Raw genomic sequence first — 24502 nt, 5'->3', positions numbered from 1 at the left:
AATAAACCTATTTTCAAAATTGAAGAGTTCCAACTTTCTGATTGGTTGTCTATAATCAACAAATTAGCATGTTTTACAGCGATATTTCAGCGAGTTCGCCCACTAGTGATGAGTAAAAGACGAGATCATCTGTCGATTGTAAAATCTTATTCAATAATAATTCTAACATTTTTGTGAATGTCTATAGACGTGTGCACTTAGAACTGCTCCTGCAATTACCTTAAAAATTTTGCTACCAAAAACAAAACAAAACAAACAAACAAAAATGTTAAAATTCTTGTTTTTTCCAACTATTTTTATCCATTTACACATACTTTATAACTTATTTTTAAAAAAATATTTCATGTTGTATTTTTCTTTTGTGTCTAGAAAGCTCCTGAATTCTTTAGAAATGTTGTAAGATACAGTCTTTTTCTTCTAAAATTAAAACATTTTGAATATTCTGTGAATTGAATTTAGTCATTAAATTACATGTACATGTACTTTGTTTTGACACATAAATGCTTATAATTTATTGTTATCTCTCTAAATAGGATCAATTTTCTTTAAGTACAAAAATGTTTTAAATTTTGAAAAAAACATAGGTTGGTATGGATAAGATTGACAATCAATGAATTCCATCATGAATAGTTTGAATTTAATTTGTGGTTTAGTAACATTTTATTACTCAAGGAGTATTTCAAAGTCATGTTTTTTGTAATTTTTTGAATATCATAGGTGCTCCCCATGTAATTCTATAAATGACAAAAGATAAGTGTAATATATATATATATATATATATATATATATATATATATATATATATATATATATATATATATATATATATAGGTCTACCCCTCTAGTATAGTAATGAACCAGAAAGGGTTTTGCAATATCATCTTAATTAAAAAAGATCGCAGTGACCTTATTTTCAAGTGTGACACACAGATACATCAGCTGACAATGTTTGAGGATTCTTGGTATCATGCCCCAGACAAGAAATACTGTGAAATCACATATTGATCACAGGGTTCAATTTTCGAAATTTGAGAAAAAAAATTGGGTTGTGGGGATTTGATTTCATGGTGGGAGAGGGGTTGAGTAGTCATGCACATAAAAATTTATATTTTTTTTTCAGGTGGACATGAATTCATGGGGCTTTAAACCCCTCAAAACCAACAAAAACAAGAGGACCAATGGCCTTGAATGGCTCTTCTGATAAATAGTACAACCTATCACTTCTATTTGAAACCTCTAAGTATCCTATATATTTAGATAAAGCCTTCAAATTCCAAAAGTAGGTCATGGTGTCCTATATTTTGGTTAAAAAATAATCTGAGAACCCAAAATGCATCAACTGACAAAAGTTTGATGATTCGAAGCCCCTAATTATCTTAAATATTCAGATATAGCCATGAAATTCTAAAAGTAGGTCATGGTGACCTACTTTGGTAAACATACTCTTAGACCCTAAAATGCATCAACTGAAAAAGTTTTGATGATTCTAAGTCTCTTATTATTTGAAATATTTAGATTTTGTCTTAAAATTCCAAAAGTAAGTCACTGTGACCAACTTTTTGGTTGACACATACTGAGGACCTAAAAACATCAACTGACAAAGTTTGATGATTTGTAGCCAATTAGTATCTGAAATATATAAATATACATGTAGCCATAAAATTCCAGAAGTAGGTCAGAGTGACCTACATTTCAGTCGACATATCTTAAGGCCCGAAGATGCATCAACTGACAAAGTTTGATGATTCTATGCCAATAAGTATCAGAAAATAATTAAATATAGCCAAGCAAGAGGCCCAAGGGCCTTGAATCGCTCTTCTGATAAACTGTACAACCTATCACTTCTATTTGATGATTCTAATCCAAATAGTACCCCAAAAATATTAAATACAGCCATAAAATTTCAAAAGTAAGTCATGGTGACCTACTTTTCAGTCGACATACTCCCAAGACTCAAGATGCATCAACTGACAAAGTTTATGATTCTAAGCCGATTAGTACCTGAAATATTTAATTATAGTCATATAAATTAAAAAGTAGGTCATGGTGACCTACTTTTCAGTTGACCTACTGCGAGGACCCAAGATGCATCAACTTACAAATTTTGATGATTCTTAGCCAAATAGTACCCGAAAAAATATTAAATACAGCCATAAAATTTCAAAAGTAGGTCAGGGTGACCTACTTTTCAGTTGTCATACTCCAAGGACCCAAGATGCATCAACTGACAAAGTTTGATGATTCTAAGCAAATTAGTTCCTGAAATATATAATTAAAGTCATAAATTTTCAAAAGTAGGTCATGGTGACCTACTTTTCAGTCGACTTACTCCGAGACCCAAGATGCATCAACTGACAAAGTTTGATGATTCTTAGCCAATTAGTACCCGAAATATTTAATTAAAGCCATAAATTTTCAAAAGTAGGTCATGGTGACCTACTTTTCGGTTTACCTACTCCAAAGACCCAAAATGCATCAACTGACAAAGTTTGATGATTCTAAGCAAATTAGTACCTGAAATATTTAATTATAGTCACATAAATTGAAAAGTAGGTCACGGTGACCTACTTTTCAGTCAACCTGCTGCGGTGACCCAAGATGCATCAACTTACAAAGTTTTATGATCATAGGCCCTAAAATGTCCAAATTATGCCTCTAAAACGCTTTGAAATCGATGCCTGCAAAGTTCAAAAAGTAGGTCACTGTGACCTACTTTTTAATACATATGTTTTATGGCCCCAAGATGCATCATCTTGCAAGATTCCATGACTCTAAACCTCTAAGTATTTGAATTATTGACCTTTTTTGTTTTGTAAAAGATTAGACATAAAATTTAAAAAGTAGGTCAAGGTGACCTACTTTTTAGTTGATGTACTTCGAGGACCCAAGATACATCAACTGACAAAGTTTGATGATCATAGGCCTTAAATTGTTCGAAATATGCCTCTAAATCATTTTGAAAAAGAATGGCCGCAAAATTTAAACATAGGTAATCAAAGATTACGAAGCTCACCTCGACGAATGTTATCTACATGTAAAGCAAATTTCACATCATATTTTTTATCTAGTTAGGGTACATCCCAAGATCAATATCCATACAAGTTTGATTTAATTATAGACCTGCTCAAAAAACTTTTGACCTGTTTAGTAATCAAGAAAATTTTGGTCAGTTCCAACATCCAAAGCAAGTCTGGAAGTTTTCATCCTTAGATGCACCATCTATGCAAGTTTAATCATAAAAGGCCATAATATTATATAGCTACTCAAAAAAAATTACCCTGGTCACTCGTCTGGAAAATGTACGTCAGATTCAGAATCCAAAGCAAGTCTGGAAGTGTCCATCCCTAGATACAACATCCATGCTAATTTGGTTAAAATATGGCTAAAATTCACTCATGTGGAAAATCTAGGTCAGATCCAGCATTCGAAGCAGGTTGGTTAGTATACATCCCTAGATGCATCATCCATGAAAGTTTGGTCGAGGTAGGGCTTATAGTTACTTGGGAATGGGACTACTCCTAAATCTATACCTGGTCTCACATGTGGAAAATGTAGGTCAGATCCAGCATTCGAAGCAAGTGTGGTAGTGTCCATCCCTAGATGCATCATCCATGCAAGTTTGATCAAGGTAGGGCTTATAGTTACTTGGGAATGGACCTGCTCCTAAAACTTTAACCTGGTCACTCATCTGGAAAATCTAGGTCAGATCCAGCATCCAAGCAAGTGTAGTAGTGTCCATCCCTACATGCATCATCCATGCAATTTTAATCCAGGTAGGGCTTATAGTTACTTGGGAATGGACCTGCTCCTAAAACTTTAACCTGGTCACTCATCTGGAAAATCTAGGTCAGATCCAGCATCCGAAGCATGTGTGGTAGTGTCCATCCCTAGATGCATCATCCATGCAAGTTTGGTCCAGGTAGGGCTTATAGTTACTTGGGAATGGACCTGCTCCTAAAACTTTAACCTGGTCACTCATCTGGAAAATCTAGGTCAGATCCAGCATCCGAAGCAAGTGTGGTAGTGTCCATCCCTAGATGCATCATCCATGCAATTTTAATCCAGGTAGGGCTTATAGTTACTTAGGAATGGACCTGCTCCTAAAACTTTAACCTGGTCACTCATCTGGAAAATCTAGGTCAGATCCAGCATCCGAAGCAAGTTCGGTAGTGTCCATCCCTAGATGCATCATCCATGCAAGTTTGGTCCAGGTAGGGCTTATAGTTACTTGGGAATGGACCTGCTCCTAAAACTTTAACCTGGTCACTCATCTGGAAAATCTAGGTCAGATCCAGCATCCGAAGCAAGTTTGGTAGTGTCCATCCCTAGATGCATCATCCATGCAAGTTTGGTCCAGGTAGGGCTTATAGTTACTTGGGAATGGGACTTGCTCCTAAAACTTTAACCTGGGACGCCGACGCTAACGCCGACGCCGACACCGACGCCGACGCCGGGGGTATAGCATAAGCTCATCTCGACTTCGTCGAGGTGAGCTAAAAAGTAAGTCACCATGACCTACTTTTAAGTCAACATGATATGAGGTTCTTAGATGCATCAACTGACAAGATTTGATGATCCTAGTCCTTAAAGTAAGCAAAATATTAACATTTTAATAAAATGTAATTTTTGGTCAACTTTGAAGTGACCTTGAGACCACGCCCTTTGCCCGAGGGTAAATCCCCGTGCAAATTTTAATCTACAACATATCCTCATCCTTTTGTGTAAGTTTGGTGATAATCTGCCCAGTGGTTCTTGAGAAGATTTTTAAGCAACCAGTACTTTTTTTATTTTCCTAATCATCTCCCCTTGTTTAAGGGTCACAACCCTAGTTTTAGTATAAAAGGGAGCCCTTGGGCCAAGGATACCCTGTGACAAATTTTACAATAATTGGCCAAGGGGTTCTGAGTTATGGCCCATAATCTAAAAAGTTTACACACACCGCACAAATGGCCATAGCATTAGCTCTTTGAGCCTTTGGCTCAGAAGAGCTAAAAAAAATCCAAAAGTAGGTCACTGTGACCCACTTTTCAGTTGACACATTTTGAGGACCAGGTCACTGTGAACCACTTTTCAGTTGATACATTTTGAGGACCCAAGATGCATCAACTGACAAAGTCAAATGATTCTTAGCCAATTAGTATCCAAACTATTTAAATACAGCCAAAAAAATTCAAAAGTAGATCATTGTGACCTACTTTTTGATTGAAATAATTTGATCACCTAAGATGAATCAACTGACAAAGTTTGATGCTTCTATGCCATTTAGTATCTTAAATATTCAAATAAAGCTTTAAATTTCTAAAAGTCAGTCACAGTGACCTACTTTCAGTTGACACCCTTTGAGGACCCAAGATGCATCAACTGACAAAGTTTGATGATTCTATGCCAATTACTGTAGATTCCTAAATATACGCGAGGAATTAATTAACGCGTAATTACGCGAGGAGCACCACTCGCGAAATAAAATTACTCACTTTTATTTTTATGGTGTTGAAATTAATGTTAAATCTCATTGTAAACCATCTATTCGCGAATTATTATTCTCGCAATTTGGCGTCTAAGAGTCCTTTCGCGATATTAAGTACTCGCGTAAAATAAGGAATTTACAGTAGTCTCTGAAATATCAAAATATAGCCTTAAAATTGTAAAAGTAGTCACTGTGACCTACATTTTGGTTGGCACATATTGAGGACCCACAATGCATTGACTGACAAAGTTTGATGATTCTAAGCCAATTAGTAACTGAAATATTTAAATATGGCCACAAAATTGCAAGAGTATGTCACAGTGACCTACTTTTCAGTTGACATACTCCAAAGGACCCAAGATGCATCAACTGACAAAGTTTGATGACTCTATCACTGTTCTATGCTGATTAATATCTGAAATATTTAAACATAGCCTTATATGGCCATAAAATTTCAAAAGAAGGTCACTATGACCTACTGTTTAGTTGAAATACTTTGAGGCCTTAGGATGCATCTACTGACAAGGTTTGGTGATCATAGACTTCAAAGTGTCTAAAAGATGCCTCTAAAACAATTTAAATATATCTAAGTGTGTTTCAGAAACTCTTGTCGAGTATTTAAACAATAAACCAAATTCTGAATATGATAGAACAAGCTATTTGAACTAAATTTCATATAAAATGTAGAAGTGTAATTTTATAATAATGTAAGTAAAGGTGTATTATATTGATTAAAATTTTTAAATACAGTATGCAGTTTGATTAACAATTTCAGAAATACAGATTTTGGCATGATTAGGATTTACTTGACCTGGTAAAAAAATTTAGCGTTGACCGAGTTTTCATTAACATGATCACCTTAAAATATGGTATAAAATTTTGTAACTGTTATTAGACAGTTAATATTGCAAATCCATGTGATTCCATTATGAAATGAAAGATGATTTTCCCCCAAACACTGATAACCAATATATTTTATTTATACAAGCAGCTTAGTTTCTTTAGTTTAGAAATACAAATATCATTACTATCTTATAATCTATTTTTAAAAATTCAAGCACAGTTGTACTTGTGCTTATCTGTAAGGAAACGAACTTTTCATTTTAAACCAGATTTTTAGTATGTAAAAATGGTAAATGATAACTAGAGCTGTAACGATACAGCGATATATTGATCGAATTGATGGTATCTCTTAACCATACGCACATTGTATCGTCATTCTGGAATCGTGATACCAGAAGTGGTCTTTTACTTTACATGTATCATGATAAACAGTTGTATCATGTCGTAGTATCATGATACATATTGTATTGTGACAATACCCGCAATACTCGGCATAAATTGACAACACATGGAAGATATAAGTGAGAAAACAATAACAAGAGGCCCAAGGGCCTTAACAGTCACCTGAGTATAATACAACACTGTAAAGGATCCATGGAAGTATAAAACAGAATTATCTGATAGACGAAGCAATGTTGCCGAAGAATTTCAAACATAAGTAACCAAAGATTACGAAGCTGACCTTGACGAATGTTATCTATAAGTAAGGCAAATCTCACGTCATATTTTTTTCTAGTAAGTGTAGATCCCAAGATCAATATCCATGCAAGTTTGGTTTAAGTAGGACTTGTAGTTACTTAGAAAAAGACCTGCTCAAAAAACTTTTAAACTGTTTACTAATCAAGAAATTTTGGTCAGTTCCAACATCCAACGCAAGTCTGGAAGTTTCCATCCTTAGATGCACCATCTATGCAAGTATGATCATAACAGGCCATAATATAACATAACTACTCCAAAAGAATTACCCTGGTCACTCATCTAGAAAATGAAGGTCAGATTCAGAATACAAAGCAAGTCTGGAAGTGTCCATCCCAAGATACATCTTCCATGCTAATTTGGTTAAAATATGGCTAAAATTCACTCATGTGGAAAATCTAGGTCGGAGCATCCGAAGCAGGTTGGCTAGTGTACATCCCTATATGCATCATCCATCAAGTTTGGTCCAGGTAGGGCTTATAATTACTTGGGAATGGACCTGCTCCAAAAACTTTAACCTGGTCACTCATCTGGAAAATCTAGGTCAGATCCAGCATCCGAAGCAAGTGTGGTAGTGTCCATCCCTAGATGCATCATCCATGCAAGTTTGGTCCAGGTAGGGCTTAAAGTCACTTGGGAATGGACCTGCTCCAAAAACTTTAACCTGGTCACTCATCTGAAAATCTAGGTCAGATCCAGCATCCAAAGCAAGCGTGGTAGTGCCCATCCCTAGATGCATCATCCATGCAAGTTTGGTCCAGGTAGGGCTTATAGTTACTTGGGAACTGGGACGCCGACGCCAGGGGTATAGCATAAGCTCATCTCGACTTCGTCGAGGTGAGCTAAAAATCTGGTAAAAATACCCTTGCTTATTGTAACGTGCTTGACCCGAGTGATCTCTTTTGGATCATACTTGGTTTTCCCAAGTCTTACAGGGATGATTATGAATGCAAAATATACAAAGGACACTTGCCTATTGTGTAAGGTATTCAATATATAATACAGATAGTTTTTGTCACTTGCCTAGTGCTACAATTCAGTACACACAGACTTGGCTATTTTCCACATGTCACTAATCACAATAAGTCACCCTGGCTCTCTGTGATTCTTTGTTCACTTTTTTAAAGTATAAATAACATCCACTCTCTTGTCAACCATGACTCTTCTACCAGTGGCACTAACTTAGACCATCACAGTGAAACATACTGTGTACAATTACAACTTTTGCTAAATGTATAAAAAATCTTTAATTCAATCATTTATATTGCTTTCCAGGCAAGAATCTGACTTTGAGCATATTTTGCTCATTTAAACCAAACATTCATTTTTATTTTGTTTCTATATATATATATATATAACATTCTCTCTTGTATTCTCATTCAATCAAATAACCTGTTAATTTAATTATATACAAGGATTTTTTGATTAACAAGATTTAGCAAAGGGGAGTAACTCTCATTTGCTTCACATCACAATTGTGTACGCTGCCATCAAGATATCCAGGGGCCAAGAAATTCACAATTTTGGAAGAGGCACTCTTGCTCATCATAACTATGTACTTAATTCATCGGTTTAATACCAAGGGGCAGAGGAGAAAATTTTCAAAGCATTAATTTATTTTCAGTATATAATAAATACCCCCCCCCCCCACATGGAACCCCTGACCCAGGGGCCATGAAATTCACAATTTTGGAAGAAACACTTTGCTCATCATAACTATGTACTTAGTTCATTAGCTTAATACCCAGGAGCAAAGAAGATTTTCAAAGCATTAATTTATTTACTGTATAAAATAAATAAGCCCCCCCCCCCCCATGGAACCCCTGACCCAGGGTCCATGAAATTCACAATTTTGGAAGAGGCATTCTTACTCATCATAACTATGTACTTAATTCATCGGCTTAATACCCAGGAGCAGAGGAGAAGATTTTCAATTATTGAATGCATTTTCACTATATAATAATAAGAGCCCCACCCTAACACCAGAACCCCTGACCCAGGGGCAATTAAATTTACAATTTTTGAAGAGGCATTCTTGCTCATTATAACTATGTACTTAATTCATCGGCTTAATACCAAGGGGCAGAGGAAAAGATTTTCAAAGCATTTATTTTAATTTATTTTTCAGTATATAATAGTCGCAAGTGTGGCGCAGTGGTTGGAGCGTCTGCTCTAGAGTCATGAAGTAAGGAATTGATCCTTACGTCACGGGTTCGAATCCCACTGTGGGACATGGAGACCGGTCCTTCGGATGAGACCTTATAAACCGAGGTCCCGTGTCGCAGTAGGTGCTGGCACGAAAAAGATCCCTCACTGCTCAATGGCTGTAAGTGCCGAGTATAGGACAAAATTTGCAGCTCTCCACCAGCAGATGGTGGCGTCTCCATATGTGTGAAAAATTCTCAAAAGGGACGTTAAACAACATACAAACAAACAAACAATTAGTATATAATAAATAAGCCCCCCCCCCCCACACACACACACACATGGAATCTCTGACCCAGGGGCCAAGAAATTCATAATTTTGGAAGAGGCATCCTTCCTTATCATAACAATGTACTTAGTTCATCAGCTTAATACCCAGGAGCAGAGAAGATTTTCAAAGCATTAATTTATTTTTAGTATATAATATAACTCCTCCCCCCCCAACATGGAACCCCTGACCCAGGGGCCATGAAATTCACATTTTTGGAAGAGGCATTCTTGCTTATTATAACTATGTACTTAATTCATCAGCTTAGTACACAGGAGCAGAGGAGAAGATTTTCAAAGAATTAATGCATTTTCACTATATAATCATTAGAGCCCCGCCCTAACACCAGAACCCCTAACCCTGGGGCCATGAAATTCAAAATTTTGTAAGAGGCATTCTTACTCATCATAACTATGTACTTAATTCATCGGCTTAATACCCAGGAGCAGAGGAGAAGATTTTTAAAGAATTAATGCATTTTCACTATATAATCATTAGAGCCCCGCCCTAACACCAGAACCCCTGACCCATGGGCCATTAAATTCACAATTTTGGTAGAGGGCTCAATGCTTATTACAATCATGCACACAGTTTGACTGCTTGATGTCCAGGAGTAAAGAAGAAGATTTTTAAAGATTGCATTAATTTTGATGGTTTTAGCCCCACCCCTCAGGCCCCAGGGGGGCAGAGGCCATGAATTTCAGTTTTTACTCCCCTTCACCCATAGATGCTATATACCAAAATTGGTTGAAATTGGTTCAGTGGTTCCAGAGAAGAAGCTAAAAATGTTCAAAAGTTTACGACCGACTGACGACGAATGACGACAGACGAAAACAGATAGCAATAGGTCATCTGAGTGACTCAGGTGACCTAAAAAGATAAGAGCTGTAATATACCAATTATTATCAATTGTCAAATCTCCTATCGAACGATTGTCTAAAATGGAAAGCCTTTCCGATCGATTATAAATTGATCATCGTGACAACACTAGACAAAAGTGTATCCCGATATAACATGAAACACTGGGGCTGTATCATAATATGCATCATGATATATTACCTTTCATATTTCTAAGATAATTTGTATGTGAAATGATAAAAGTTGTACATCATTTCAACAAGTTCAAAAAGACATTTATAATGAAACATTTAATAAGCTCTGAACACAAAATCACTTCTATTTATTTAGATAAAACTAATAAGAAATAACATATATTACTTTTAATGTTATAATATTGTGATATACAGTTGTATGGTTTTTGTACCATGATATGGTACAATTTTTTGAGAACCGCAGTATACTGGTATATCATTACACCCCTAATGGAGAGATGGAAAGAAAAATGTATATAAGGGGACTCTCAAATCATTACAATTACCCAATAATAGTTTGACAAACAAACAGAGCAAAATTATGTTCCCAACTTTTATTTAGGGAACAAATCTGTACCCTCTTCAAATGGTCTGGCATCCACTTTGAGTTGTAAGCATGGATCTGAAGCACTTTGAATGGCTGCATCCATATCCCAATCAGACAACATACTCAGGTAGATTTCCTGTCCATAGTCATCTCTAACAAGGTAACTCATGGTAAAATCTCTAAAAACAATTGTAAACAAGTACACATTTCATAAATTATATCATATCTTTTTGATCAATCTTCCATGGGCAAAGAATATGTTGAAAATTGATAATCAAGAATAATGCATACCCTCTTATATTGAAAGCACTTGCTATTATGTGTTGAAGCATTTCAAATGATGTGATTTGTGGGTCCAATGAAAATTTCTTTGACTCTGGCTGCATAAAACTTTCATATTTCTGAAATGAAACAAGACACCTATGGGTCACAATGCTCACCTGAGTAACTTTAGTTTAGCTATTCTTCTTCAGATTTACAAAAATGTTTTCTTCTTTAAAGAGTGACCCTATATATATTGGCCCCACCTTAATTTTAAGGGGTCTCTAAATCCAGGATGATTCAATTATATTACAGCTAATATGGCCTTATAGTTAAGAAAAAATTTCTTTTCCTGTACACAAGCATTGCCGTAAATTCCTTTTATACGAGGGTTGCTATAAAAGTTTACGGACACGTCAATTTATTAGGGATGGGTATCAGCAAAAATTTCATATCGTGATATATCACGATTTTTTCGCAAAAATATCACAATAAATAGTAGGGATGTCAAAATATTTATTTTCCTTAGTCGATCATTCGATTGCATTATTCGAACGATAGTCGAATATTCGGAACATTTTCTGAAAATAAAATTTTTTATTTCAAACTTTATTGGTACATACTCAAAAACCTTTTTCTTAAATCTTTTTAAAAAGTAACATCAAAATTAATGCAACGTAACGCGTGGATAGCATGATTCCATGAAATAAATTTAGAAACCTAATTCTCCAAAAATCATTATTTCCCCGTCAATAGAATTCATAAATCGGCCTGTACAGTCAGTCATTTTTTATTAAGTAAGCATTAAAAAATTGCTAGCCAATATTTTTTAAAGCTTATTATGAAACAAAGTGGAAAGGGGGGGGGGGGGGGGCTGTCCTCAAACAGTTTAAAATGTAAGCGCATTGTTTTAATAACTATCGAAGTATCAAAACAGGTTTATTCCTTGCATTTGAGCAAACTTGAAATAACAAAAGATAATTGGTACATGGTATAAGATCAAGTCCAATTAATAATTTTACAAACAAAGCCCATTATATTGGCTAGTAATTTATTACAAAAACAACACAGGCAGTTACTGACAATTAATTATCGCAGTAGTGAAGCACTTATAATTGCTGTACTTTCTATACGTACATGAAAATCTACCATTTTTTGTTGAGGAAAATTATCAACTGTCTATGAGGAAAGACTGTTTCTCAAGACTGTTTTTTGATGAAAATTCCATCTCATCTATCAGTCATTTATTGCATTTATTTAGATAAAATAATATTCGAATGTCGTTTCATTATTCGATCGTCGGTCCATTCGACTGATAGTCGAAAAGTCGACTATTCGTTGACATCCCTAATAAATAGTGATATTTTTACACACAATTTTTACTACAATTACAAATGAATTTCCATAATAGTCCTTGAAAATATGGTATAAAAACATAACTTTACTTTTTAAGTTTTCATTATTTTAATATAAAGAATGTTTTGATGCCGTTGTTTAACTGTTTTCAAATTTTTTTTACACTTCCTATAATTGTCATTCAATAGTTTGAACAAATAAATGAATAATTTCCGGAATTTATAGTTATGTACCAAATACCGGTATTTTAGTCTCCGTATCAAGATACGTATCATGCAATAAAAAATTGCGATATACATGTATAACGATAAAATCGCGCATCCCTACAATTTACAGAAAATCTCGCGTGTATTTTGAAGACTGATTTATGTCGGATTTAATTCTTATCTTTTCAGGTCCATTTACTAAAAGTTTGAAAATATATGATGATTTTTACTGTGCGGTCATAGGATTCACAGAGCAATCGCTTAACGTTAGGTGACATGACAACCTGTTTCCAAACTTGTTAAGCCTTCAAACAGTTCTAAATATCTTTCATTTCTGTAGATTTTTCATTTCTTTTTCCTACTCAAAAATAAAATAACTATATAAAGACGTGTCATTTTTTTTCTAAAATGTCTTATTGTGGCGTATCGGATATTAGTGAGATCTTAAAATCAGTGTCTACGAAGTATATGGAAACAATGCAAAATCCATGCGATAAGCTGGATATTGGGGCATCACAAGAGTTGATCATCAAAAATGTCAATCCTTCCATTCTTATTAAGCTACTACCATTTGAACACTTTGGTCCTACATGTGTGTAGGCCATTCCCATTAGCATTTAGAACATTTTAATCTCTTTCGGGTATTTTCCAGTCTGCACACATTTTTTAATAGCGCGATGCTCCAAGACATTCAATGACATTATCATTCTTGACTTTGTTTATACACATTGGTCATCTATAATTAGCGATAAAACAGTCATGACCCCTCCAATTCAAAATTTCACAAAATGACGTTTCATGATTATTGAAACGGCAGGTAAATTAATTCCCTTGTAAATATGCTATGTGCTGCAAATGCATAAACAAGAGGCCCATGGGCCACAACACTCACATGAGTAACTTTGGCCCTACTGTTCTTCAACATATTTTCCCCCTTGTAATACTTATTGTGGCCCCACCCTACCACCGGGGTCCTGATTTGAATAATTTAGAATCTTCACTACCTCAGGAAGCTTCCAAATAAGTTTCTGTTTTTCTGGCCAAGTGGTTTTTGAGAATATTTTTAAAAATTTTTTTCCTAAATATTTCAATGTAAAAAATTTGATTCCCTATCGTGGTCCTACCCTACCCCAGGGACCATGATTTGAACAATTTAGAATCTATGCTACCCCAGAAAGCTTCCAAATAAGTTTCAGCTTTTCTGGCCAAGTGGTTTTTGAGAAGATTTTTCAATTAAATTTCAATGTGAATCTTTGATTCCCTGTTGTGGTCCTATCCTACTCTCAGTGCCATGATTTGAACAATTCAGAATCTACCTCAGGAAGCTTCCACATAAGTTGCAGCTTTTCTGACCCAGTGGTTCTTGAGAAGAAGATTTTTTCATTCTATTTCAATGTAAAACTTGGATTTCCTATTGTGGCCCCACCCTACCCCTGGGGGTCATGATTTGAACAATTTAAATTTTACACTATCCCAGGATGCTTCTACATAAGTTTCAGCTTTTCTGGCCCAGTGTTCTTGGGAAGAAGATTTTTAAAGATTTTTTCTATCTATTTCAATGTAAAACTTTGATTCTTTGTTGTGGTCCCACCCTACCCCAGGGGCCATGATTTAAACAATTTAGAATCTACACTACCCCAGGATACTTCCTCATTAGTTTCAGATTTTCTGGCCCAATAGAATAAGAGAATTATGCAAAAACTTTTATTGTATAATACAAAAAGTACTTTCATAGTTTCAATGATCAGATAGACTTGTAAGTAGTAGATAAATAAAAATGAGACAAAAATAACTTGTCTTATTAAATATTCATCAAAGACCAAGAGAGGCCAATGTAAGAGATTTCAACAAAGGATTAAAATAGTACAGAAGCATTGATAATTTGTTACTATACTGTATGGTGATAGTGATAAATGGGGAACAGATTAGAACCTAATTTATGAACTGTTAATGAATATTAAGACCAATTATTTTGTTGATCATGATCACCCTATTTTTCTTGCTTTTTGGCAACAAAGCTTCACCTTTCAGTTCATTTTATACTCTATGCATCCTTTAAATTGTTGTATCATACTCAGGTGACTCTTACTCATCATAACTATATACTTAGTTAGTGTATTTAATACCCAGGAGCAGAGAAGAAGATTTCCAAAGAATTAATGCATTTTTCACTATATAATCAATAGAGCCCCGCCCTAACACCAGAACCCCTGCCCCTGGGGCCATGAATTTCACAATCTTGGAAGAGTCACTCTTACTCATCATAACTATAAACTTAGTTAGTTTGTTTAATACCCAGGAGGAGAGAAGAAGATTATCAAAGAAATAATGCATTTTCACTATATGATCTATATAGCCCCGCCCTAGCACCAGAACCCCTGACCCTGGGGCCATGAATTTTACAATTTTGGTAGAGGACTCAATGCTTATTACAATGATGCCAACAGTTTGACTGCTTGATGTCCAGGAGTAAAGAAGAAGATTTTTAAAGATTGCATTAATTTTGGTGTTTTTAGCCCCACCCCTCAGGCCCCAGGGGGGCAGTGACCATGAAATTCACAATTTTTGTTCCCCTTCACCCATAGATGCTATATGCCAAATTTAGTGGAAATTGGTTGAGCGATTTCAGAGAAGAAGCTAAAAATGTTCAAATGTTAACGCACATCGCACGACGCACGCCGACCGACAAAAACGGATAGCAATAGGTCAGCTGAGTGACTCAGGTGACCTAAAAAAGAAAGATATTTTTATTGTTTATACATATATCTGTATAAATAACCATATAAAGTAAGTTTAAGTACATAAAATAATTGCATTATTGGCCTGACCTGCTCTTCATTGTATATTTTATTGATAAGTATATTGAAAAGCACACTTTGATACAGGTAGCCTAGGGAAAATCAAAGTACTAAAAGTACTGAAAGCCGGACTTTAATATGCTCGAGTATATTGTCTAATCCTAAATTAGTACATATTTGAAAATCTTTCTGACCATTGATATTTAACAGGTAGAGTTTGTATGATTATGATTTAACAATAACCCATCTACCAATAATTAAAATTAATGGTCCAGAACCCAACGTTAAGACCCCAGGATAGGACTTGGTGAGTATACCTTTCTAAACATTAAGCTCACAATGGTTATGCATGGTGACAGTGCACTTTGAGTGGTTTTGCTGATTCATACAGGCACATAGTATCGGAGGACTTAGGGGTGTCACCATTTTTCAAACATAAACTTTTACAATGGACAATGTACATTGAAAGGTTGATTGACTCTTTGCAATCAAATTTAAATTAGAACTTTCAACTCACTCTTTGTAATATATACGAGGTATTTGTCATGAGCGACGAACAGATTTACTAAAAGCAAAATGGGTGGTCTAATTTTAATTAGATTGTACCCATCATTTTATTGTAACATATTAAAATTACGGTAATTTGGTAATGTATTAATGAAATTCGAAATGTGAAAGTAAGTTATAGCCCACCCCTACTCCTCCAACGGAATAGGATTCTCGGCTTTGGACAATTTTCCTTTTTTCTCCTTTAAAAACAATACTACATGCCTGTATTAATCAGAAAAGAAATATTCTTTTTTTTTTTGGTCCTCTAGAAAACCAGCTGCACGAAAATTATAATTATCTAATTTTTATGACATGAATATGAGTCTAGTTCTAGTTCCAAGTTCAGCCAAAATTATCATTGCCTGAGAAAATCATGATATATTCAGGTCTTTATGGCTCGTACATAGATGGCTCTTCATTCTGAACAGGAAGTTTTGAAGCAAAGACTAACCAACTTTTTCCTTAAAAATTATAATGTGTTGTACTTAGATAAAGAGTAATGAACATTTTTATATGTTGTATTTTTAAAATTATATATTAACATAAACGATTTTTATTTCCCAGCACCCTTGAAAATGATACCATAATTCCAAATATAGGACCGTTCATTTATTAGATACAAAATATGGTCGTGATACATTGAATACCTTAAAGTAGGTGAAAGATTAAGTGTCAATAAATATAAACAGAAGTCAATTAAGGGATTAAGTGTCCATCTCTGATTGTACCTCGGGTGGGATTACGGCTGTGCGGAATTTATAGAATTTAACAATTTAATTCTACCAATAACATATGGCTAGTTAAGGGAATACATAAGTCATTTGTTTTATTTAATGTCACTAATTTAAACATTTAAGGTCACTAATTTAAACATTTAAGAAAACAATTACAAAAAATATTTGTCTGTCAATTGCCAAAATTTTTGTTAAAAGAATGTTGAACCATATGGTTTGCTGATTTTTCTTTAGATAGAATTGAATTAGAATTTAATTTAAAAAAAAAAATTAAATTCATATTGGTTTAATAATTTATGCAATTCATAGTTAAAGTAATGCACATATTTTTAGAGATTTCTTTAAGTTTCAAACAAACAGTACTTTTATCGCCGACTAGATACACCAGATACACCATGTACAATTGTTAGACGACTTAATTCAGACATAACGCACATTAATTCTTCAAACTCCAATTTACTTATCTATTTATTTGCTGAAACTTAAGACAAATCAGAGAATATAACCACTCACATAACATCGACGAAAACGATATGAAATTCTTAATTCAATATAGGCAACCTGTCGAAAAGCCCGCGCTAATTGAAAATAGTTCGCATACAATATGCAATTCATTAGCGTATGTGCACAAATTGTTATATCACGATTACCCTAATAAAGTAAATATCTAATTCCTCTTTCAATTTAATTCTCAAACAAAAATATTGATAATTAACATTTCCGTAGATTGAGATGTTAAAAATATTTTATTTGTGTAAGTATCGTCTTTCAATGTGACTATTTTGTTTATCGGAAGCGTCTGCTTTGACGCTGTTAGGCTTTTTGTTTACTTTTCTGAACCTGTGCTATTTATAGTAAGGCAGTCGATCACGATGCCTACAGCCAGGACTTTGCTTTCAGCAAAGCCCGGCTAAAAATGGGCTCAAACTATAAGTTTAGCGATGTTAATGAATTTATGAATGGAAGTGGTTTTCTTAAGAAATAAAGGAAAAAATATTTAATGAATGTAAATTTTCTGAATTGAATGTAAATAAGCCTGCTTGTAATTAACCTCTAATTAACAGGCACTTGAGACTCTACAGTGCTCTAATTGGCGACTAATTTAGCTCAGATATACGCCATATACAACTTTAAAAGATGCACCTCGGCATATTGTTTGTTTATCAGTTAGCACTTTAATTTTTTCTCATTCCTTGATTTTCATCAATGTGCTCATGAAAGGTCTTTTTATAATTAAGAAAACTTTGATCATTTATCATACTTTGTTTATTCATGACTACTTTTTTCAATCAATATTTTATTCAAGATGTAAATTGGAAATATATAATCTGAGGCCTGTTCAACAGAGCGAACGTTCGCGAGCACTTGCCTCAATTCCTTATCCCTCCAACAGAAATGTCTGTGAGTGCTCGTGAACATTCCCTCTGTTGAACAGGCCTTGGGATGGGTATCGCCAAAAGTTTCTTAACATGATATATATCATAATTTTTTTCCCCAAAATATCACAATAATATAGTGATATTTTTACATGGAATTTTTACTACAATTTCAAATGAATTTCTATAATTTTTCTTACAAATATGCTGTAAAAACATAACTTCACTTTTTTCATTTTTATTTATATATATAAAGCAGGTTTGGATGCTGTAGTTCAACTTTTTTTCAACATTTTTTAGATTCCTGTAATTTTTATTTAACAGTTTGAAGAAAAAAGTGAATAATTTCTGGAATTTATAATTATGTACCAAATACTGGTATTTTAGTCTCCGTATCACGCAATAAAAAATCATGATATACCGGTATACCAATAAAATCGTGCATCCCTAATATATATTTCCTAATAAAATTTTGCTTGGGCAGGCATGGCCATAATGTCTTTATATATATGGGCCAACCTGTCTCAAATCTTGGGCCAATCCATCTGAGCCGAGTAGTCATTGGGCCTAAACGTCGGAACATATTACTAAAGACCTGACCTACTAAAGACCTGACTGACCTGACCAACATAAATTTCTCCAAAAAGTAATATTCTGAGTTTTTATATCACATGAATAACTGTTTCCACGTCCCGTAGTGGGATTCGAACCCGCTATGTAAGAAATTTTCTACATTAGGTTTATTGTAAAATAAGGTTTGAAGAAAAAAAAACTATGCTGAAATGCCGGAAACGAAAATTCGATCATTTCAGTTTTTTTCTATATGTACTATTGTGGTATACAGTCATAATTGCAAATTTAAAATGAAAGCATATTTAAGGATGATGGACAGATTGAAATTATATATTCCAATAATGGATTTTGGGATCCTCATATATTTTTCCACATAAATTATTGCTTAAAACATGTCAAAACCAGTTTATCCTAAATGTTAAATCATAAGGGGATCAAGGTTCCTAATATATTCATGTAGTGACAGAACATTTTTATTCTAAGATGCATGTTTCACAAAAAAAGTGTAATGAAATCGTGGTTTTTGAAGTTAGAAATTTGACTTTCCTTAAAGGAAATGTGAACAATTTTTCGTAACTAATCGAAAAGTTTTTGAAATTTTGAGCAGAATTGAACCCAAAATATTTTTTAACAAAAAGTCACTTTTCATAAAGTATATAGTAAAGAGGGAAATGATGAATCACTTTTGGCCATGTACTGTAGATTGTGCATTATAAATCATACATAAACTAGATATAAAATAGACTTTATCTTTGGATTCCCATCTTTGCCAAATTCCCTAGCTGTCGTTAACTTTAGTTATAACTTATTTCTAAAAGCTTGAAAGACTTCAGGAATTGTACAGAAGTCTTACTTTTTTGTGTGATATATACTGCTCAAATTCTTGATGAGGCTCACAGAAAGCATTAGCAACGTTTTTTGAAATTCTATTTCTTGAGAGTCAGGGGTGGGGGTTCTCCAAGTTTTCCGGATTTCTTTCTTTTCAAATGCTGACATTTGGCCCAGTTCGTCCTTACTTCATGGACTCGATGGACAGAGCATTTTAAGGAAATCTTAAACAGACCACCTCCAACTCATGAACCTGACATCAGTTATCCAGCAAATGACCTAAACATAAGCATTGAACCACCACAAATTCCAGAAATTGTCTCTGCAATACAAAGTCTAAAAAATGGAAAAGCCCCTGGATATGACAACTTAAATGCAGAATTGTTCAAAACAGATCCACTTCTTACAGCCACAATTTTACAGCCAATTTTCCATGACATCTGGGAAAGAAACACCATACCAGATGAGTGGAACCATGGAGTCATCATTAAAATACCAAAGAAAGGCAACCTAAACGACTGCAACAATTGGCGAGGAATAACACTGCTTTCCATCCCAAGTAAGATCATGGCTAAAATCATCATCAGAAGGATATCCATAGCTGTAGATGTCAAATTGCGTAAAGAACAAGCAGGATTTAGGCCAGGGCGAGGATGTATTGATCAAATATTTACACTAAGAAACATCATTGAACAGTGTACAGAATGGCAACGACAGTTATATATTAATTTTATTGATTTCGAAAAAGCCTTCGACAGCATTCATAGAGACAGTCTCTGGAAAATTGTGCGGTCATATGGCATCCCACAACATCTAATAGATATCATCAAGAGTTTTTATGTCAACTTCAGATGCAGAGTTGGAAACACCAGCATCGAGTTTGACGTTAAAACAGGAGTCCGTCAAGGCTGTGTAATGTCATCAACACTATTCATCATAGCCATTGACTGGGTCATGAAGAATACAACATCTGACATTCAGAGAGGCATCAGATGGGGTACATTTACAACACTAGAAGACCTGGACTTTGCTGATGATATAGCCTTATTCTCCCACTCCCACCAGCACATTCAAGACAAAACCAGCAGGCTACACAAATATGCAGGAAGCATTGGACTGAAGATAAACACCAAAAAAACAGAGGTCATGACCCTAAATGTAAACAACCCACAAGCGGTCAAAGTGGAAAATCACATCCTTCCATGCACCAACACCTTTACATACTTGGGTAGCAAAGTAACAACAGATGGTGGAGCAGAGACCGACATCAAAGAGAGGCTATCCAAGGCAAGAGCAGCTTTTAACAACCTACATACTGTTTGGAGATCAAGTCAGTACACAACAAGAACAAAGCTGAAACTATACAAAAGCTGCATTCTACCTATCCTTTTGTATGGATCAGAGTGTTGGAGAATGACAGAGAGTGACCTGAACAAGCTGTCAACATTTCATACAAAGTCCCTGAGAAGGATTTTAAGAATATTTTGGCCCAATACCATCTCAAATCAAGACCTTCTCAACAGGTGCCAACAAGAGGACATGGCCACAATCATCATCAGAAGACGCTGGAACTGGCTTGGCCATGTACTTAGAAGGAACTCAGACAGCATCATAAAGACAGCTCTCTTCTGGACACCAGAGGGAAAACGGAAGAGAGGAAGGCCCAAAGTCACTTGGCGGCGGACAGTGGAAGCCGAACTTAAAGTACAAAAGAGAAGCTGGGGCACACTCCAAAAGCTAGCCAGTGATAGACAAGGATGGAGAACCCTCGTTACTGCCCTATACGCCAAAGGCGTCACGGGCAGTAAGTAAGTAAGTAAGTCCTTACTTCAACAAAAAAAGTGTATGGAAGGGGGAGGGAGCAAGCAGCGTCTAAATGAATATTTACATATCAAATCTTAAGCAAAAAAAAAAAAAAAAAAAAAAAAAGAATTCTCAAAAACAAGTGGAGAAAGTGGGAAAAAAAGTGGAGCCCCCCTCCTTACCCTTCCCCCGCGTATAACAGGCCTGTTCATTTTCTAATCAATTGTTCAATCAATGTTTGGAAATCTATGAAGAATCGAAGTTGTAGGCGGTTAAACAATTATAAAAAAAATACAGAGTAAGGGCATATAAATTAAAATAAAATACTAAAAAGAACTTGGTAAAATTTACTATTTAAGACAACTTCAGTTGATTTTTTTTTATATGTCATACATATTTCTGCATTTCAAAAATGGAGGGATTAAGCGGTATTAATCAACCTGTTCATTTTAAATTTTATATGCATTCTTTCGGCAAGAAACAATAAATATTGTACAGTAATATTAAATTACATGTATTTTGATCTTTATCTCGTCATAAACCCTTCAAAGTTCTTTCTGTGTTTAGAGTGACCTGCGTGCTAAAGTTTCGGATCCGGAGAATTGCCGTTTCAAAGAAACAAACTTCTATTTAAAAACATTCTGGTTTTCTTTCATTTTAGTACCTTAAACAAAAATCCATAGGTCTGGAATTGACAATATTTCGTTATTTATTAAGTATATTTGGCATTCTAAGTATGAGACTGACAGCTCTTCCATGTATATGCGCTTATGTCAAGAAATGGTAATAAAATCACATAAAACATGGGTTTTTTGTTTTGTTTTTTTATCTATTTATTTATTATTATTATTAATTTTTTTTTGTATGTTTGATTGTTCTTTTTAAATCAGAAAATTTTTTTGAGACTTTTGACTTAATGGGAAGAATATCAAGATTTAGGCGGAAATTTTAATTCATTCAAGTCACAAAAAGTTAGTTAGCCCCCCTCCCCTCTTTTCCAGGTCGCCTACCCAATTTCAAATACTTGCCGACACCCCTGCTGTTCGAAAAGAAAAACAAAGAAGAACAGAATAACAAAATATTTGTCAGCCTCTATCTCTCCATCGTCTCAAACCACGGTTCGGAGTTCCCATATAGCTCTATCCAGAATGGGAGATCGTACATTTTGGCTGTGGTTTGCTACGATGCTAGCTATTTTTCATACGTAATCTTAATATGCAATGACCCTGCTAGTCATTGCGCAATATGAAATTTAATTTGTGAACACATGCAGAAGTCTGACCTAAATTAAGCCCACTGAAGAAAACTCTAATAATGCACATGTATTTGAGTACCTTTTTTCTTACACTTTTTAAAGGGTAAATTTTAATCGAAGCACGATAGAATTTTCAAATACGAATGAAATATATGGGTAACTTTTGTCCGTCACAGTCTTTTTAATTTTAGCTTTGATAAATTAGCTTTCGTTCAGTAGTTTTTGTGTTCGAGATAATTAGGCAATGGCTTACTTTTTTTATAGATAGAATCTTAATAAACTTTGCAAATTTTATGGCATCGTATCTGCCTCCAACAACTCTTTTATTAACTGATTAAGGTGTCGTGAATTTTTTTTTTTTACGAAAATATATATCTTTCTAATATAGTATCGTCAACAGATAATAGAAATTCAAACAATCAAAAGACATCGTAAAATTACAATAAACTTTTAAAGTTTTATTGTATAAAAATTCCCCAAAACGTCTCAAATAAAACATTTATAAAACATGTAATTCCGGAACAAGGAATGTTCAGTCCTCGAACCATATTGGGACTTTCGGAATTGGAGAAATTTGGAGATCAACACTTTCCTAGCATGGAGTATCTTGTAATTAGGGAGTATCAAATTGGGAACGTCTCGTAATTAGTGTTTGTCGCAAACATGTAACTAAGAAACCGCCGTGCGTGTGTTTAGCAATTATAATTATTTGATTTCGGAGTTAAAATGTGAAACCATTATCCTCAAATATTTTTTTTTCCTCATATATCCTGACTATTAGAAAATATTATTGAAATATTACATAAACACAACGTTAAAAAAAAGCTGTGTGTACGAATTGACTTTTCACATTTGTGTCATCTTCATAAAAACGAAAAAAATGTGTACGAATTGACTTCTGTAGTTTGCATACAGTATACGAGTCGGTTTGTGTACGAATTAGTATTAGTTGTAGGACAGCGTAATTTAATGAATATTCATGAAGCGAGAAATATTGATAACGGCAAATATCAGGAATTAAGCTTTGTGCCCATCAACAAAATGTCTTTGAAATAACTTGAGAGTATTTGTTAACCATACGCATTTTATTTTCAAACATCGAATCAACCCTATTTTCATTATTTTGACTCTGCAAAAATCGCCGCTAGGATCCCTGTGATTTTACACTGTTGTTATTCATAGCCCAAAAGCAGCAGCAATAGCCTGTGGCTATAAATAGCCACCGTCTAAAAAGCCCTGAAAACGTCATATATTTCGGACTACACCACCCCCATCCCAAATTTCTTTTATGATGTCAAAGTAATGAGTACAGTCAGGCATTCTCTTCATTAAATCAAGATTTTATATGCATCAATGCTAACCTTCACTTTAACCCTCACAACTTCTCTTGACTCAAGTCCAAAGAAGCCCGATTTTGACATGATAAGTCAATCAAATTCCATTTCTTCTCAGTCCAACAGTGTCACTCTAAGTCCCATCATTCACGTCATCAACATTTCCAACCGGAAGTACGGGAATATTCTAAAGACCTGACCTACTAAAGACCTGACTGACCTGACCAACAAAAAATTCTCCAAATATCAATATTCTGAGTTTTTATATCAACTTTTTTCATATTTTCTTAATCATAAGGTGTAATTCAATTGAATAAAGGTATATTCAATCATTTTTACCAAATTTATTGTCATTAATCAATTCATTTCATGAAAATTTAATGACCTGACCAAATTTGAAATGACCTGACCAAATGATAATCATTCATAATTGTTATCTTTTTAAAAATATTTGATACATTACACCCCCGGTCCCTCTAAATAAAGAACACGCATGTTCTGCAAGCTGCATCATTCGTTAATTTTATTAGT

General features: G+C 34.5%; 1 protein-coding gene across 1 annotated transcript in view; it reads right to left on the bottom strand.

Annotated features, from left to right (window-relative positions):
• The window catches only part of LOC133195824 (uncharacterized), a 154420-nt gene extending 130282 nt beyond the window's left edge, over nucleotides 1–24138 (bottom strand). Inside the window, exons 1-3 of the mRNA XM_061331778.1 lie at nucleotides 23999–24138; nucleotides 11190–11299; nucleotides 10929–11077 (exon numbers count right to left, since the gene is read on the bottom strand). Coding sequence (XP_061187762.1) covers nucleotides 10929–11077; nucleotides 11190–11299; nucleotides 23999–24058 — 319 coding nt within the window. The 5' untranslated portion in view covers nucleotides 24059–24138. The remainder of the gene's footprint in view (nucleotides 1–10928; nucleotides 11078–11189; nucleotides 11300–23998) is intronic.
• Between the last annotated feature and the right edge of the window lie 364 nt (nucleotides 24139–24502).

This window comes from Saccostrea echinata, unplaced genomic scaffold (genome assembly GCF_033153115.1).
Source record: "Saccostrea echinata isolate AGI-Se365-2 ecotype Australia unplaced genomic scaffold, CSIRO_AGI_Sech_v1 ptg000029l, whole genome shotgun sequence".
Taxonomy (NCBI): domain Eukaryota; kingdom Metazoa; phylum Mollusca; class Bivalvia; order Ostreida; family Ostreidae; genus Saccostrea; species Saccostrea echinata.
The sequence above is the reverse complement of the archived record's forward strand: the minus strand, read 5'-3'. Positions and strand labels throughout refer to the sequence as shown.